The sequence below is a fragment of the Accipiter gentilis genome, chromosome 16 (genome assembly GCF_929443795.1).
Source record: "Accipiter gentilis chromosome 16, bAccGen1.1, whole genome shotgun sequence".
NCBI lineage: Eukaryota > Metazoa > Chordata > Aves > Accipitriformes > Accipitridae > Astur > Astur gentilis.
In genome coordinates this window covers 23,210,997-23,229,068 of record NC_064895.1, presented here as the reverse complement: position 1 = coordinate 23,229,068, position 18,072 = coordinate 23,210,997, and the positions used below count along the sequence as shown (strand labels likewise).

Here is an 18,072-nt window from a genome sequence, read left to right as displayed (position 1 = left end):
GGAGGGCCCAGGCTCAGAAGAACTTAAAAGTATGAACGAGACCAATTATTAAGGAACATCCTTGCCACAAAGCTAGAAACTGGGGATTCGGATAGAAACTGAGGCTCATATCTTAGTTGCCTTTCTGGTCTCTTTAGTCTGAATTAACGTGATGATGTATGCATCACAGGGTGCATCACAGGGTATAAAACATCAAGTAACACATAAGCTATGTAATTAGGGCTTATATGCCAACACCACCACGAGCACTAAATGGCAGGAGGGCAGGCTAGTATGATGAACCGAGATTTATAACATGAAATTGAGAAGATGGTGCTTCCAAGCGTCTTCTGAACAGCCTTGTTCATCAGCTTGTATTTGGCTGCAGTATCTCTAGCTGCGGGTTGCACGAAGCGCAGTACAATAGGTATTTGGTCAGGGCACCACTGTAACCCTAAAGTGGGATTCATCTGATTTAACTTTAGCCATCTAAAACACCAGCAGCTATCACATGCCAGTCTCCTGGGCTTCCCCTATTGACAGTGGAGAATTAGCAGTGCTTTGAGAGAAACCCAGCCTATCTAGAGAGAGGCAAGATGAATTATTCTCTGAAGATGACTACAGAAAAAACCTAGAAGACTGCTTTAGGCTAGCTACGTAACCTGAGAAAAGTTATGCGAGATGAATGAATCCTAGCCTTGGTAAAACAGGTATTATTCCAATGATGTGCTATTATATAGAGATCTGAGAAAAGGAGTATCAGACCTTACTGACATATATTCTGCTGTGTTAGTATAACACCAGCAAAGTCAGTGAAGCTACATAAATTCACATCAAAGCTGAATTAAAAGCAGAGATTCTCAAGACCACTGACTAGCTGTGGTTTTAAGACAGTGTTTAAAGTCAGCTGATTTTGATTAAGACTTGCAACCGAGCGAACTAATCTATACAACCTTATTTGGAATAGCATATTGCTTACAAAGACAGCCTTGATATATTTAATAGCTAGAAAGTACTAGTACGAGGTTAAGTTCCACCCTTCCTTCTACTCTCCACCCAGCAACGTTACTTATACCCACGTAAGTATTCTGCTTTTACATCTGTGCAACCAAGAGAAGAATTTGACCCCCAGACCTAAACAGCACAGAGGGAGAAGCCAATTTAAAAGCATACACAAAGAAAGAAAAGATACTGGGCCAAGAAAGTTAAGCCGAGATCGACTTGAACAAATTATTTACGGTTGGGTATCAGCCAAGGATGAATCTGGCCTATGATATAGATACATACGTCTGTATGTTAGAAATGACGTCCTCTCAAAAAAAAACCAACCCCGAACCCTTATGAAACGACGTTGTAACGCCACAGAAGCGCAGAACAGCGCGAACTGGCTCTGGCGAGGAGAGCCTGCGCCAAGCAGAGGTGATCGCCACCGGGGCTGCACCTCAGCCCTCACCCGGCATCGCACGTTTGACCGGGAGGAGGCAGGCGGCCCGGCCGGAGGGATGCTGACACAAATGGCCGGTGCCCGCCGGCGAGGCTGGGCGAGGAACCGGGGAAAGTTTGCGGCGGGGCGCGCTCCCCGCCGAGCCCCGCGGCCCGGGGACGCGCCCGGCCCCGCCGCTGCCCCCCGCGCCCGGCCGGCCGCACCGCGCTCGGGTTTGTGCAGCTGTCAGCGGATGCCAGAGAAAAATCCCCAGCCCCCTCGCCGCCCCTGCTGCTGCTGCTGCCGCCGGGAGCCGCGGCGCTGCCGCCCGGGGAGCCGCCGGCTTTCCCCCGGCCGCCGCCGCCGCTGGGACGCCGGGCGGCCGCCTCGCCCCGCTCCCCCTCTCCCGCACCAAGGGGTACGTGCCCGCGGGGCCGTGGGGGGTGCGGGGGCGGCCGTGCCTTCCCTCCTGCGCCCCGCCGCCTCCCCGCAGCGGGGCCCCGCGCTCCCTCCTCTGCCCGGCGGCGGGGACGGCGGCTGCAGCCCGGTCGCGGAGAACCGCCGGGTCGGGTCGCGGGTCGGACCCGGGCTCCCCCGCCCCCATGCCGCAGGGCTGCTTTCACCCCCCGCCCCGGTCCCGTACCGTCTCCCGGAGAGATGGTCTCGATCTCTACGCCCATGGCGGCACTGGCGCGGCTGGGCTCGGTTCAGCACCCCTTAGCTCGGCTCGGCTCGGCTCGGCTCGGCTCGGCCCCGCTCCCCGGCGCGGCCGGACCCCCAGTGCAGGCATGCCCCTCCGCGGCCGGCTGACAGGGGCCTCCCCAGCTGCCCGTCAGCCGCCCGCAGCCACTGCGGGGCAGGGGCGGGGAGGCCGGGGAGGGGAGGGGAGGGGAGGGGAGGGGAGGGGAGGGGAGGGGGCTGCCCGCCCCCGCCCGGACCGCCCGGGGGCCGCCGCGGCTGAGGGGCACCCATCGGCGGCGGCGGCGGCGGGTCCGCCCGCCGGCATCCCCGCCCCGGGCCGTGCGGGGGATGCTGCCGCCGCTGCTGCTGCCGCCGCCGCCGCCGCTGCTGCCCTCCGCCGGGCAGGGCTCGCTTTAGCGGGGGGCCCCCGCCGGCTCCCCGCGCGGTGCTGCCCGGTGGAGCGCTTCCCCGGGGGTCTTGGCACCGTTTCCCCTCCCCGCGTCCGACCGTACCCGCCGCCGCGGATTCTGAGCGGTGGGAGGGCTTCGGGCGAGTGCGGGATGTTGGGGGTACCGGCGGGGCGCTCCCGAGCCCGCTGCCGGGCGCAGGAACGCCGGGCAGGCGGGGGAGCCGGGCAGCGCGCTCCAAAAACCGGGCAGGCACCGGGACGGGTCTGAACGCGGGTGCGAGGGTCAGCGTCTTCCCGGTTACAAACAGCCGTGCAGGAAAGCATCCATGCTTGCACATTATGTGCGCGTGCTGAAGTGAATGTATACCCGTTCCTGCTGGGGGGCAGCAGGAGGGGCGGTGGTACCCATCGCTGGTCCCCCCCACCCCCGACGTGAGCAGCAGCGGCAGGATTCCAGCAGGCCGCTCTGAGGTACCTTGAGTCTCTACGCGCAACACAATTTATAACTTACTGTCCTAATCCGTGTTTTAAGTAAGAAAATGTATGTATGTATGTATTGCTCAGGTGCTCCCGCGAGGTGAGGTTAGGAATTGAAAAGACTGTGCAAAAGCAATAACTACTTCTGATGAGTGTACCCAAAATAGATGAAAAATACTATTTCCTCATAAACTTACCATGTACGTGAATCTCACAGTTCCCACTGACTCTAAAGGAATAGTTCTGTTTACAGTTCTGCGTGTTCTGGGTTAAAAATTAAAAATGGAACCTCAACATCATCAGTTTTCCAACTGAAAGTGCTGCCTGTACCCATCTAATTCTAACCTGCATTTCTCTGACATTCCTTTTTCAGGATCTTTATCTGTTACAAACCGGATTCCATTCAGGAAAAAAAGATCTTCATCTACACACAGCAGTTGTCAGGATGATCGAACTGGGGAATTACTGTGTTGTTTTGTAACTGTGATAATGTGGCCCTTGCATCTACGCTCCGAACTATACTGACCACGTCCACACTGCTTTTCACACTATTCTGATCAGGCTGTCCGTTCACCCGCATGCTTTATTGTATCCAAGTTTTATTGTGAGTCAGACACTCCAAAATTACTGAGGCTGGCTGGCCGAAGCTCCCCCAAAAGTGGGCAAGTGAGGAAAAAGCATGAGTTCGCATGAGTTCAGAAGCTGTAATGACCACTGGACAGGGATTCCTTTAGCCTGCCTCCCATCCCAGTTAATACTGCATCTGTATGTAGCATTTATAGAATAAAGAGGCACTTCAGTTCATCAGAACAGGCCTCTAACAGTGCAGATTCTGAAAAGGGATTTTTTTCAGTGCCAATCTCAGAATGTCATTTGATTTCTGATCAGTAAAAAGGTACTAAAAACACATTTGAGAAATAGGAAAATGCCAGGTAGGAGATAACTGGCACAGAAGTATTAAGAAGACATGAACATTGCTAATTCCAGATATGTCTCGGAGTCGTTACAGAGCAACAAGGATGGCACAGCAAATGCTGAGCATATACGGGGAGTTACAAAGTTAAATTCTAGGTACACAGTGTCCTAGTAGGGCCCTTGACTTTACAAGAAAGGGCTGCTTTAGTCCAGGCTCCAAGTAGATGTCTATGTCCTCTCAGACAATCAGAACATCAGAAGGCATAACTCTGATGAATACAAGCAATTTATACTTTGCTGGGTTCCCTTTAGCCTTTATAAGTACATGCTTCCTTTGATCAGGGCTACACATCTCTCCATGAAGGTGGAAGAATAGCTGTTCCCGAGTCGCATCTTGTGACAGGAGGAGATTGGACTCAATCACATAATAGATATAGTTCAGAAGGGACCACAGAATATCTACTCCAAGTGTCACCACAAATAACAGGCCTTAAACACAGATCCCAGCATCGTCAGGCAGACTTACAATCATAATAAAAAAGCAAAATGCACCAACAGCAAAATGCACAAGCCACAGGAATGGATTAGGAGGGGCCAAGCAGTGATCTGGGTCTAAACCTACTGCATTTATAAGCATCCTATGCCATGGCCTCTTGCCCCATGCTGGGTCCCTAAATGCAGACATAGAGCTGCTTCTGGGCATGAGCTAATTAAACCCCCAACACTCGTATTATCAAGCACATGGAAAGAAAGGTGAGACCAAATTCTAAGACAGAAAAAAAGGATCTGTAGAAGGTATCTCAAAATTGTTGTGTGAGTATTTTTTAAAATCTGCGTCACCACAGATATTGAACAACAAAGAATGTTATTTTTCATATTACCGTACTCACTGGAGGCATCAAGATCCTCAAAGACACTGTTGTTAACAAGTACACAGCATATGAAGATCTTGGAAGAGACGACTGAAACTGGGAATGTCCCATATCTTCAGGAAAGCCCCTGAAATACAAGGGAAAGTGGTTTAGGACTGGCAGAGAACTGGAGGAGAGTCAAACAGGACAAAGGGGCTAAGAGGGAAAGCCCATGACCAAGGAAAATGCTAAAACCAAATTATCGAAGCAGGCCAGGAGATCAGTGTTTTAAAGAATGCTCTTTGAAAGCTATTGCATGACATCCACCTCCTCCCCCTTTGGGATCCAGCATATCTGTATCAAGGATAACGTCCATTAGTCTCAGCTTTCAAGGCCCTGTAGAGCTCACCTTCCTCAACAGTGGTTTACCACAAGACCTTCCCACGGCACTTCTTTCTGTCCTGGCAACAAAAACAGTGGCCTGGAAAAGCAGGAGCTTCTCTGAACCCTCCTTCCCAAATGTTATGATGAAACCACATGACTCCAACGTCTAAGATTCTTCAGTGGTCACAAAGAGGACAACTTGATCACAGTCATTATGAGGTTTTGCAGAAACCCAAACCCTCAGAGTTTAGCAGCTGAGTATCTCATTTTCTTTAGTTAAGACCCATACAGCCTGCCCTGTTTACACACTATTTATGCACTTCCACTTTTAGGAAGACAAACAGTTTTCAAATTTTTAGGATTTTTAGTTTGGTTCATAGTTCCTATACTGTGAAATCCCATTCTTCACTGTTTTTAAAATCTACAGAGGATCTACAAACCATGTGTAATAGCTTCCATATGCACATGAAGAACACCCCTGGAAGGCCAAAGCACTAAATTGCCCATAAATAGAAAGCACAAATTCTGCAAACATATAAATTCATGGAAGGCACAAAAAACCCCAGACAATACACATTTCCCTCACCAGCATCCATTGAGAAGGACTCAGCATTACTTTGAAACCCAACCACTGTTCTATGAACAAATAATGAAAGCAAACTAAAAATGTTTTACAAATACTGACCTTTCCACTCACTGAACCAACATGCACCATCAAGTAATTTTAATCCAAAAGTGTACAGGACATGCAAAACCAGCATCACACCAGTAAAAACCCGAGCAAAATAAACACCAGCGTGCACAGCTCAGCAGGTCATGTCACTGCGAATGTTCCTGTGCATCACTAGCCTTGATTAAAAAAAAACAACCAGACAGTCAGGCCAGAATCAGTGATTTCCCTCAAAGCAGATGCCCAGGGCAATTCTGCTAGCATACCCGCAGTGACAGCCATTTGATGAACGGATCAAAATATACCAAAAATCTCAATGTGCCTGTCACAGGAGAGCTGTCTTGCTTCTCACCACTGCTGGTTACTACAGGTCTGCAGCACAGTCACCTCCTTCCAACTGATACTTGTTCCAAATGCCCCCAAACCTTCCTCTTGGAACTCCTCATCCACATCTGTATCTGTAGTTTCCTGATGAGCTCCAGCTCATCACGATATACACCACCAGCTGCTAGAGCCATGAAATTGGTAGCTTATGCTCCAGAATGGAGACAAAATTCCACAAGACCAGGACCTAACTAATGGAGCTCACTTCCAGAAGAGATTAATGCAATTAAGAGGACTTTACACTAAAGTTGCTGGAGGAGGGGAACCTCAATCCATCCCACTCCTACCAGTTTGATGCCAGTGCCAGGAATAGATGCCCAGAGCCTGGAGAGGGATCACAGGTCAGCAGGAGAGCACCTGAAGAGCAGCACAGAGGAATTCCAGCCACTCCAGCCAGTAAGTCAGCTTCATCGGGGGCCCAACTTAAATGCCTCTATGCAAATGCATGTAGCATGGGGAATAAACAAGAGGAGTTAGAGATGTGCGCACACCTGCAGGGCTGTGATCTTATCAGCATCACAGAGACGTGGTGGCATGTCTCCTATGACTGGCATGTTGGAATGGAAGGATACAGGCTCTTTAGGAAGGACAGGCAGGGGAGACAAGGAGGGGGTGTCACCCTCTATGTCAATGGCCAGGTGGAGCGCATGGAGCCTGGGGGTGGATGAGGAGCTGACAGAGAGGTTATAGGTCAGGATTAAAGGGAGGGCAGGGACAGGTGACTTTATAGTGGGGGTCTGCTACAGGCCACCTGGCCAGGAAGACTGAGCAGGTGAGGCCTTCTATAGACAGAGAGGAGCAGCCCCATGTTCACAAGCCCTGGGCCTCAGGAGGGACTTCAGCCACCCCACTATCTGTTGGACGGACAACACGGCAGAGCATAAGCAATCCAGGAGGTTCCTGGAATGTGTTGATGATAACTTCCTTCTCCAAGAGATGGAGGAGCCAACAAGGAGAGGTGCTGGACCTTGTTCTCACCAACAAGGAGGGGCTGGTGGGGAATGTGAAGCTCAAGGGCAGCCTTGGCTGCAGTGACCATGAAACAGTGGAGTTCAAGATCCTTAGGGCAGCGAGGACGGCGGACAGCAAGCTCGCTACCCTGGACTTGAAGAGAGCAGACTTTGGCCTCTTCAGGGATCTGCTTGGTGGAGTACCATGGGATAAAGCCCTGGAGGGAAGAGGGGTCCAAGAAAGCTGGTTAATATTCAAGGATCACCTCCTCCAAGCTTAGGAGCGATGCATCCGAGCAAAGAGGAAGTCAGGCAAAAATGCCAGGAGGCCTGCATGGATGAACAAGGTGCTCCTGGACAAACTCAAACACAGAAAGGAAGCCTACAGAGGGTGGAAGCAAGGACAGGTAGTGTGGGAAGAATACAGAAAAATTGTTCGAGCAGCCAGAGATCAGATTAAGAAAGCTAATAGAATAAATCTGGCCAGGGACGTCAAGGGCAACAAGAAAAGCTTCTACAGGTACATCAGTGATGAAAGGAAGACTAGGGAAAATGTGGGCCCTCTTTGGAAAGAAACGGGAGACCTGGTTACCAGGGATATGGAGAAGGCTGAGATATTGAATGGCTTCTTTGCCTTAGCCTTCACTGGAGCGTGCTCCGGCCACACTGCCCAAGTCGCAGAAGGCAAAGGCAGGGACTGGGAGAATGAAGAACTGCCCAGTGTAGGAGAAGATCAGGTTTGAGATCATCTAAGGAACATGAAGGTGAACAAGTCCATGGGACCTGATGAAATGCATCAATGGGTCCTGAGGGAACTGGTGAATGAAGTGATTAAGCCACTATCCATCATATTTGGGAAGTCGTGGCAGTCCAGGGAAGTTCCCACTGACTGGAAAAGGGGAAACATAGCCCCCATTTTTAAAAAGGGAAAAAAGGAAGGCCCAGGAACTACAGGCCAGTCAGTCTCACCTCTGTGCCCAGCAAGATCATGGAGCAGATCCCTCTGGAAACTATGCTAAGGCACATGGAAAATAAGGAGGTGATCAGTGACAGCCAATGTGGCTTCACTAAGGGCAAATCGTGCCTGACAAATTTGGTGGCCTCCTACAACGGGGTTACAGCATTGGTGGATAAGGGAAGAACAACTGACGTCACCTACCTCGAATTGTGCAAAGCATTTGACACTGTCTCGCACAATATCCTTGTCTCTAAATTGGAGAGACATGGATTTGACAGATGGACCACTAAGTGGATAAGGAATTAGCTGGATCGTCGCACTGAAAAAGTTGCAGTCAACAACTCAATGTCCAAGTGGAGACCAGTGACAAGTGGCATTTCTCAAGGGTCAGTATTGGGACCGGCACTGTTTAACATCTTTGTCCATGACATGGACAGTGGCATTGAGTGCACCCTCAGCAAGTTTGCTGATGACATCAAGCTGTGTGGTGTGGTCAACACGCTGGAGGGAAGGGATGCCATCCAGAGGGACCTTGACAGGCTTGAGAGATGGGCCTGTGCAAACCTCGTGAAGTTCAACAAGGCCAAGTGCAAGGTCCTGCACATGGGTCAGGGCAATCCCAAGCACAAATACAGACTAAGTGGAGAATGGATTGAGAGCAGCCCTGTGGAGAAGGACTTCAGGGTGTTGGTTGACGAGAAGCTCAACATGGCCCAGCAATGTGTGCTTGCAGCCCAGAAAGCCAACCGTATCTTGGGCTGCATCAAAAGAAGCGTGACCAGCAGATCAAGGGAGATGATTCTCCCCCTCTACTCCACTCTCATGAGACCCCACCTGCAGTACTGCATTCAGCTCTGGGGCCCCCAACATGAGAATGACATGGACCTGTTGGAGCAGGTCCAGAGGAGGGCCATGAAGATGATCAGAGGGCTGGAGCACCTCTCCTATGAAGGCTCCAGGCTGAGAGAATTGAGGTTGTTCAGCCTGTAGAAGAGAAGGCTCTGGGGAGACCTTACAGCAGCCTTCCAGCACCTTAAGGGGGCCTACAAGAAAGCTGGAGATGGACTTTTTACAAGGGCATGTAGTAATAGGCCAAGGGGTAATGGCTTTAAACTGAAAGAGGGTAGATTTAGATTAGATGTAAGGAAGAAGTTCTTCACTATGAGGGTGGTGAGGCACTGGAACAGGTTGCCCAGAGAGGCTGTGGATGCCCCATCCTGGAAGTGTTCAAGGCCAGGTTGGATGGGGCTTTGAGCAACCTGGTCTAGTGGAAGGTGTCCCTGCCCATGGCAGGGAGGTTGGAACTAGATGACCTTTAAGGTCCCTTCCAACCCAAACCATTCTATAATTCTATGAATTTACCACTTCAAAAAAAACATGGGTTTAGATTAATGTCTTCAGATGGACTCATGCTCTCACAAGCTTCTGGCTGCCCAGTACAAGAAAAGACATGGACATACTGGAGCAAGTTCAACCAGTTCAATGTGGTTAGTGGCTGGAGAGTGTGGAGAGGGTTGGAGATGTGGGTTTGTTCAGCCTGCAGAAGACAAAGCTAAGGAAGGATCTCAGTTGCTGTCTACAACTACCTAATGGGTGGTAGAAAGGATGATGCCACACTCTTCTCAGAGATGCCCAACAGAAGGACAAGAAGCAATGGACACAAGTCACAGCAAGGGAAATTCTGACTAAATATAGGGAAAAAAGTCTTCACAAGATGAGTTATCAAACAAAGCCTTGAGGAACCTGATCAAACTTTGAAATCAGCCCTGTTTCAAGCAAACAGTTGGACCATATGGCCTCCAAAGATTCTTTCCCCTAAATTGCTTTATGAGTCTGTAATATTTTTCCTACAGAATGAAGAAGAGAAGGAAATAAAGAAGTGGTAGTGAGGTTAACCACAGTTCTGAAATTGACTGCATGACCCTAAATCACTTTGGTTCTGTTCGCAATGTATAATGCTCCGAAGTGGCTAATACATCTATTGGGCACTGCACAACAGTATGTGTAAAAACTAGCTAGCATCGCAGATGCAATATAAATATGAAATTGCAGCATCCATCCAAGCTAATTAGCATGCATGCAGATTGCTGCACTGATATTGGTTCACTGCTTACCATTTTGAAGCCAGCTTGCTGAACTGAAGATATGCTTGAATTGCTCTGTGCCTCAGTATTTCACTTATGTAATGAGAATGATCATTCTGCCTTGTCTATTTAGATTGCAAACAACTCAGGGGCAGAGGTCCTCTTTTATTATAAATAAATGTAACACCTTGGGACCCAGAGCCTAAACTCAGGGTCATGCAGTGTGGTCTCACAAACAAAATTTCCAATAATAACAATATCATAAGCAGACAGCCCAAGAGGATTAGATTTTCTCTTCCATCCAATCTTTCATAGCAAAAAAATGGATTAAAAAATGTAAGTAAGACTATCTTTCAAACTGAACAGAACAGTACTGGATTCACATCTATAAACAGTAAACTAATTATTCTAGCTCTGTCATTTCCTTGCCGTGGAAGTTACAGAAGGAAGTCAGTGACTTTGAGAAACTTTGTATTTAGAGTGCAATACATTTGCTGCTTTCTCCAGTAAAACTCTTTTCTCTATAGTTTTGGTATTTATTCTGCTTGGTGAAGAAATGTCACTGGCAAGACATATTGGAAGCAGTTCAAACAACAGGAGAAAACCAAACAAACCGCAAATATTAGCTACAAGTTTCTGATTAGTCTTTTGATGATTTTGGAAAATGTAACTGTGGAAAAGAAATTAACTGGCATTCTCAATCCTCCAGATAAATGAATCAAGGGAGCTGGGTAATGGATTCAGAAAATTAAGGCTGTATTTGTTTTCCTTCATTCTGCATGTGCAATTATAACACTATTTAATGAGTTTCTAGAACATCCCGACCAAAATGATCTGAAGTTACAACTAAAAGATCAGCAGGCAGACAGGCAGGTTGTACACCTACCAGGATAGCTATGAGTAGGACAGCACAGAAAGATTGTAAAAAGTTGGGGGTTTTTTTGCATGACACTCCAGGCGCAGCTTTAACTCTAGGTAAGTGTCAACAGATCGACAACAGCCACTACAAATCTCAGGCTTTTTGCATTCATCTCTAGGACAAAGACAAACACTAATCTTTCTGGTATTCTGCTCTTCATCAGGGTTGACCAAGCATTGGCCTTTAGCTCTCTTACAGAAAGGCAAGGCTGAGTCAGCTGTTCTGGGTTTTGCATCTATGGATTCAAGGTGGCTGAATCCTGGAGAACAGGTATTTAGGCTTAAATGGACCCTCAAGTGGAAAAAATTCTAATCCTTCCTGCTAGTGAAGTAGGACAGTATTTTTATTTTTTTTCATCCCCAAAGTAGAACAGTTCTACCAGTGACAGCAACAGCAATCTTCATGTAACCTGGCCATCAGAAGTGTTATCATCATACACACTCCATACATCAAGCAAAATTAGATTCAGACAGAGACCCCATGATCTTTCTCAATCAATATTCTCAGCCATGGTTTAACTGCTTGAATAGATAGAAGAATTCACGTGATTCAGAAGCAGCCGATTTTGATATACTTTATGAAATTTGCTTTCTATTGCACTTTCCAAAACAGGTGTTGTTAAGAGTTTGACTGTCTACACTGTTAACCAACCAGTTTCAATACAGGGCTATATCTAGCTCATACTGTCCTGAGTTCCTTTACAATAATAAATTATTTTTCCAGTGCAGACAGAGCTTAAGTGACCTTTACAAATTATTAAGCTGGGATAAATATATATCTGCTAAAAATATTACTATCCTTTGTTCTTCAAGTCACAATGGGCTTTCAAATGAGAGTGAACTAACTAAGCATGCACACTGTAGCAAAGAGTGTTTAGCCATGCAAGAAGTTCCTAAGTTATCTGACGTGTTTGGTGTAAATGATCAAAATACCACTTCAAAAGTATAAATTTACCTCATCATGTAAAAAAGAAGGTACTAATAAGAGATGTCTTCAAAAACAAATACATTTACTATGAAAGAAAAAGGCTGGCATAATTTGGAAGCTGAATGTTGACTTACAGGTGGAAAGACCTATTAGATCATTTATTCCCTCTCTGCCAAGACAAGAATGTTTCCTAAAGAACATTTCATACTCTTCTGCCTAGTCTAATTTTCATAACATAAGTACTGGAGTTTCTATCACTTTCCTTAAGATTCTATTCCACACAAACCCAGCTCAAGCTCAGGAAATACTCCTTTTTAAGAACACCATCAAAAACTTTGCTTTATAAAGCAAGCACAAGAGACTGGCATATACATATGGGAGTATTAAGTCACAGAATAGTGGTTTGAGATAGAGAGGGCATTCAGAAGTGGGAAGAATGTAGGTAGGAAGCATGTAGCTCTAGAAAGGGCTATCAGTGGGCTGATCACTGATAAATGTACTAGTTATAACAGATGTGCCTGTAATGACTACGCAACCATTCCTTGGCATTCATCTGTCCATAACAATGTCCTATCTGAGCACTTCAGCTAGAGTCATAAAGCAAGAGTCATTTATCTATTTTAGGTACTTTAGGATGGAATGAATCATGCCCTAAAAGTATCTATTTCTCACCACTGACTTTTAAGCAAATCAGTAAGCAGGGTCTGACTTAGACAACTATAGTGTGTATGTCTAGAGATATGTTAGAGAGCTGAGGTTCAACTCTGTTGCCGAATGGGAGCTTGGGTACTACTTTCATGTAGGCAGCCATACGTATATACCTCAACATAAAAATGTTAATTTGTGAGATGAATCCCACCCCTACAACTAAATGAGAAATGAGTCTCATTCTCTGTGACCATGCTTGCATAACCACCTTTTTGTGCTTTCCTTCCTAATTCCTCACCTATTTTGCTTTAGCATTGTGAAAGCCAGAAAAACATTGAGCCCAGTCTTGCTTGGGCCTTCTGAAAAGATCTGGTTGTCTTCCCCCCACCCCAATGAACCACAAGAGTCACACTCTAAACCACAAAAGGGAAGGCTTGGGAGAATAACAGATGCTCCGCCAACTCTACTACCCCAAACTTGCTGGACTGCTATGTTAGAATTGCATGATATTTGCCTTTCTATTACAAAAGAAAGCGAATTCCAAGAACCACAGAGGACTGTTGACAACACTCCTGCAAGACTGATGGATTGCTCAGGTTGGAACAACATGTTGGAGCAATCCAGGGGGATTTCAGAGAATTGGAGGTCACATGTCAGAGGACTCGCTGCAGTCAGTCATATATTTACTACATTTGGAAAGCTGCCATCTAGCAGCATATCACTGAGTGTGGAAGTGAGTTTACTGAATTTGAGAACATTTACAAGAAGCTGCAAAACTTTTGTCTGTACTCTAGCAGTGTCTCCTCCATCATTTGTGTCGCCGTTCTAGATGCCTCTATTTAGCAGATGACAGATCAAGCTAGCCTGTTACATTTGGCCCAGGCAGTCACTCCAGAAGTGTAAGACCATGGCAGTGCAAGTATAAAAGAAATAGTTTTAGAAAGAAGCTGTGACTTTCCTGCCTGAAGTCTTTTTAGTTTGAATATAGCCTGCATAGCCCTGCCTTTACATATTTGCATATAATTTGCATAAGATTTTTTTAATCAAACAAACTTGTTAACAGTTTTCTTAGATATATTTATGTAAAAAATACAATTTTCCATTAGATCTTTCCCACTTTATGTGACATACATATAAAAACATGCTAGCTAGCAGGTTAAATCCCATTCTGAGAGCAGTAACAGCAGAGAGACATATCACTGTCAAAAGAATGCTGATTTACATAGTGTGATCACTAGATCTGCTCTGACAGATTACGTATTTTGTATCTTTATTAACTATGCATCATTTTTACATTCTGTTCCAGTTAGCTTGTGACAGATAACTATTTTTTAAAATCAGATCTTGAGGCAAAGAAATGTCAATGTGGAAAAATAAATACATTACTCAAGCTTCTTGAAAGTATTGAACTAAATGACACATCAACTTAAAGCGGTGAAATCATGGTGAGTAGCTTTAAATAGAAATATTTTTGAAGTAAAAATACCACAAAGCATTAGACATTTTATAAAGTTGAGTTAAATTAGTATTAGAAAAATTATTACTCTTAGGTTTTTATTACATATTGAGCTGGATCTGTCTTCCTCTGAAGTCACCAGGAATATTAACATCAATTTAATTAACTTGAAGCAAGATTTAGCCTGGAAAGAGTTATTTTACCATGAATAAAGGAGAAAATAAGTCTGAATCTCAGCTTTTCCAGCAAGGCACTGAAATCAGATCCACAGAGATATTTAGATACCTACCTCCCACTGGACAAGAAATAGACAGGTAAACATATTTAAAACCTGGAACTCATTAGCTCTGATCCATATTGAACACAAAATGTATTCACCATTTCCCAAGACAGGTGAAAAGTAAGTATAGCAATGTGGGAAAACAGCAATATAAAATCAGTACTATAAAAAAGGGTAGCTCAACCTCTGCAATGATGAGGGCTGGATTAATTTTCCAACATTCATTATGAACCATGGGAACTCATGGCGACTAACTAACAGCTATGTGCAGCTCGGTGGGTGGTGTTCAGTTCTGGACTTCGTATGCTACTTCTAACAACCATCTCCTCTGAAGCAACAGAGACTGGCTGGCTGGAATCACTGCACGACAGAGCCAGCCAAGGTTCCACCAGCTGAAACACCTTGTTTAAACCACAGGTGACATTCTGATCTGAGTTATACCAAAGTTAATCAGAGGCACACAGATGCTAATAGGATCAGAATCTAGCTCAGTATCAGTGTAAAGACTGTAGTCACTCACTGGAGTGTCTCAGATTACTAACAGATTACTCTCTGCATTACTTTCTTGAGTCTCAAAGGAAAACTGTAGTGTTGCCAGGACAGTTTTCAATTACCAGCCTTTATTTTGAGTGTGCGCTATATAGATCTATGCATGCCAAGGTGACACAGAAAAATTATTTAATTTTTTTTTTCTGGAAAAATACACTAACTAAATGAGGGTAAGTTGTTTTTTTCCTCTCTATTTTTATCCTGTTTTTAAAAAATAAGGCTGTGCCAAACAAAAGTTTATTGTCTCTTTCATTCACCTTGTGCCTGCATCTGGAATTTGCTTTGATCCTGAGTATAACTTGTTTACATTCTGGCATCATGGCATAACTTATGGGTTTTTTTTCTCTTTGTATATTTTAAAAGTCTTCCGTTATTTACATAGGTTTTTAAAGATACACTCTGAAAAGTAATCTTATCTCAAATCAGTTTTGTTGTATATGGTGTTTATGGAGGTACTAGATGATTCTGTTCTCACAGAAGTTTCTTGCCCACATAATTCTCTCCCACTGAAAAAAAGCCACAGAATGAACCATGGGAGGAAATTTTCCTTGAGATCCTCAAATGTTATCCCAAATGGAGCCTGAGTTTCAAACTCAATTGCTACAGAATAGGCCTTGTGGTGTGTCCAAACCCTGCAGATTTCAAGGAACACTGAGCCCTAGAGATTTTTAAAAAGGCCACAGCAAACTCGTCAAAGGTTTTGTGTCTGTCCATGAGTCTGGTTTCTTGGTGGGCCTGATCTCACATTCACTGAAGTTGTATCACAAGCATTCCTTGTAGTCAGAGACCTCTGAACATCCTTTGCTTTAAATGAACTATGTAACTCCTTATCTGCTACCACCTTTATTGATTGGCTTCAGACTTTCTGGAAAAATTCTACCATAGGATGTAAAGATGTTATGTGATAGGAAACAGGAGGTGAATTATCCTGGTGAACTAAAGGTGCTAGAGTTTGGAGGAAAAAAGATCCTAACACTGGACAAAGCAGTAACCAGCTGTGAATATATCATGCCTCACTACCTTACCACCTCATCACCATGCCTGTAGAACTTTGTGGATGTTGTAATATTTATATCCGAGTATCTTAGTGAATTAACTAGAAATAAACATAAGTACGTCAGATAAAGTTCTATTTCCCAATGCTTTCAGAGATAGATGAAAACCTCACTGTGGCTCTGCTACAAAAATTTTTCAGACCCCAGTGTTTATGAGACATCCTTAATTCCAAAATTGAGGATGATTCTGTTACTGGTAAATCTCATAGATTCAGCCTTTTACCGCCCTCTGATAATGTCACAGACACTGCTGAAGAGCAGATGCATGCTATGAGAGCTGATGAAATTTAAAAAAAAAAACAGCAAAGAAAGTCCAGTCTTCCACACGAGTAGTCCATTATCTCAAGATGTCTGCATAGCTGGCAGAACACACATCATCCTTTGTGAAACATCTTCTGAGCATTTCAGTCATACTGAGGCAGAAGTTTCTGCATCCAAAACACATTTTAGGTTGCTAGAATCCAGCTGCAACATAGTTTTGTTATGATATTTAAAGCACCATTCAGAACATAGATGAGATGGCTGTGCTAGAGAATAGCTTTATCAGTTTCAGTAAAATACATCCAAAAGATAGCAAAGCAGCAAAGAAGCATTATTTTAAAGCAAAACAAAAATATCTTATACAGACTCTGCAAATTTGTGGAGCTGCTGGGACTGTGTTCTAATGTAATCTATTCATTATAACTACTATGGGTAAAAAGCTACCACTAATATATGACACAGTAATCCTGCCACCACTTTGGCAAAGTACAGAATAGTCAGAGCTCCTAGTGAAACAGGTATGGCAGTGTGGCATCTTAAGCATGGCCTGGGCATCTGTGTCAGCAAAGGGTAAGGTAGAGTCATTAAATGTCATGGTTTCACTGCAAGCACAGACAGGGACCAAAACTTTAGGAGTCTTGCATAAAAAGGGATCTTCTAACCTGTGTATCTAACTTTTAAATTTTTACATAGTCCAGTCATCACTGCTGGCTTGTCCTTGATGAATATAAAAAAGTCTTGATTTTGAATGTAATCTTCATGAAATAATCTACAAAAAACAAGTAGCTGTGAATGAGAATATGATATGATTACTTTACATAAATTTGGGAGTTCTTTAGTGGTACTCACCGTCCTCAGTAAATACACCTGGAAAAAGGATACTAAAAAAATTCTTAGAACAGAGGTCCAACTGCCTTCAACAAGAGGTGTGTTTTTCTCAGGTAGCACTATAAAAATACATGAAGTATAAATCAGCCCGAGATGCAGAACGTGTACAGTTAAGTCTTACATCTTTAACCATAGTGATTATAATGATAATTTGTAAAACTCTGCCCAGGTCTAATTTATTCACTTTTTTTTTTTTTATGCAAACAGCAAGCGACACAAGTTACATCAAAGCAGACAGTTGCTGCTGGCAAAACAAGAACTACAAAAAGATGCTGAGGATGGGATTCAGTTACCTGTACATAAGCTTCTAATGCCATCTTAGACAGTCTAGGGACTATCTAGGGATCATCTCTTTGTTGCCAGCTGCCACTCCAGAATGGCACTACTTTTCTGTAAGTCCTATGCTGTGTCTGCCAGCCCGGTGTGGCTGTCTCAGATATCCTAGGGCATTGAAAATAGTAATGATTGCTTATATTTAAGTAATGAATCCCACCCTGACAATTTATGTTCAGCAATATGCGAGCTCTGTCCAAGCTAACCCCAGAAAAGGATGTGCTGAGGAGGGAAGAATGGAGACAGTCCATCTGAACCAGCTCTGGTCCTGAAACAATACAGCCGAACCAAACTGGCGTATCCTCACACAGCCCCACTGCGTTACATGAGTTTATTGGTTGGGTCTTTGTCAACTCAAGGATCTTTGCATGATGCTATGTTACATATTGTAGGAACTGCAGAGTTTAGGGAAGCAGGAAAACTTTGGCTTCCTCTTCACATTTTGGCTATATAAGGGAACAGTACTTAGATACAGGTGGCTGGGAAGACAAAGAAAGAAATCAATGTATATTTGTAGCTAGGAAATCTGTCCCAGTAAAATGAACACTAATCAGCTGTCTTTGTTTCTGAAATATTTTGGGTTTTTTAAAA

General features: G+C 44.8%; 2 protein-coding genes across 2 annotated transcripts in view; both read right to left on the bottom strand.

The window, feature by feature from the left end:
• Positions 1-2,278, bottom strand: part of FKBP1B (FKBP prolyl isomerase 1B) — a 49,224-nt gene extending 46,946 nt beyond the window's left edge. The window contains exon 1 of the mRNA XM_049818479.1: positions 2,046-2,278. Coding sequence (XP_049674436.1) covers positions 2,046-2,082 — 37 coding nt within the window. The 5' untranslated portion in view covers positions 2,083-2,278. The remainder of the gene's footprint in view (positions 1-2,045) is intronic.
• The window catches only part of MFSD2B (MFSD2 lysolipid transporter B, sphingolipid), a 103,682-nt gene that overhangs the window by 1,087 nt on the left and 84,523 nt on the right, over positions 1-18,072 (bottom strand). The window lies entirely within an intron of this gene.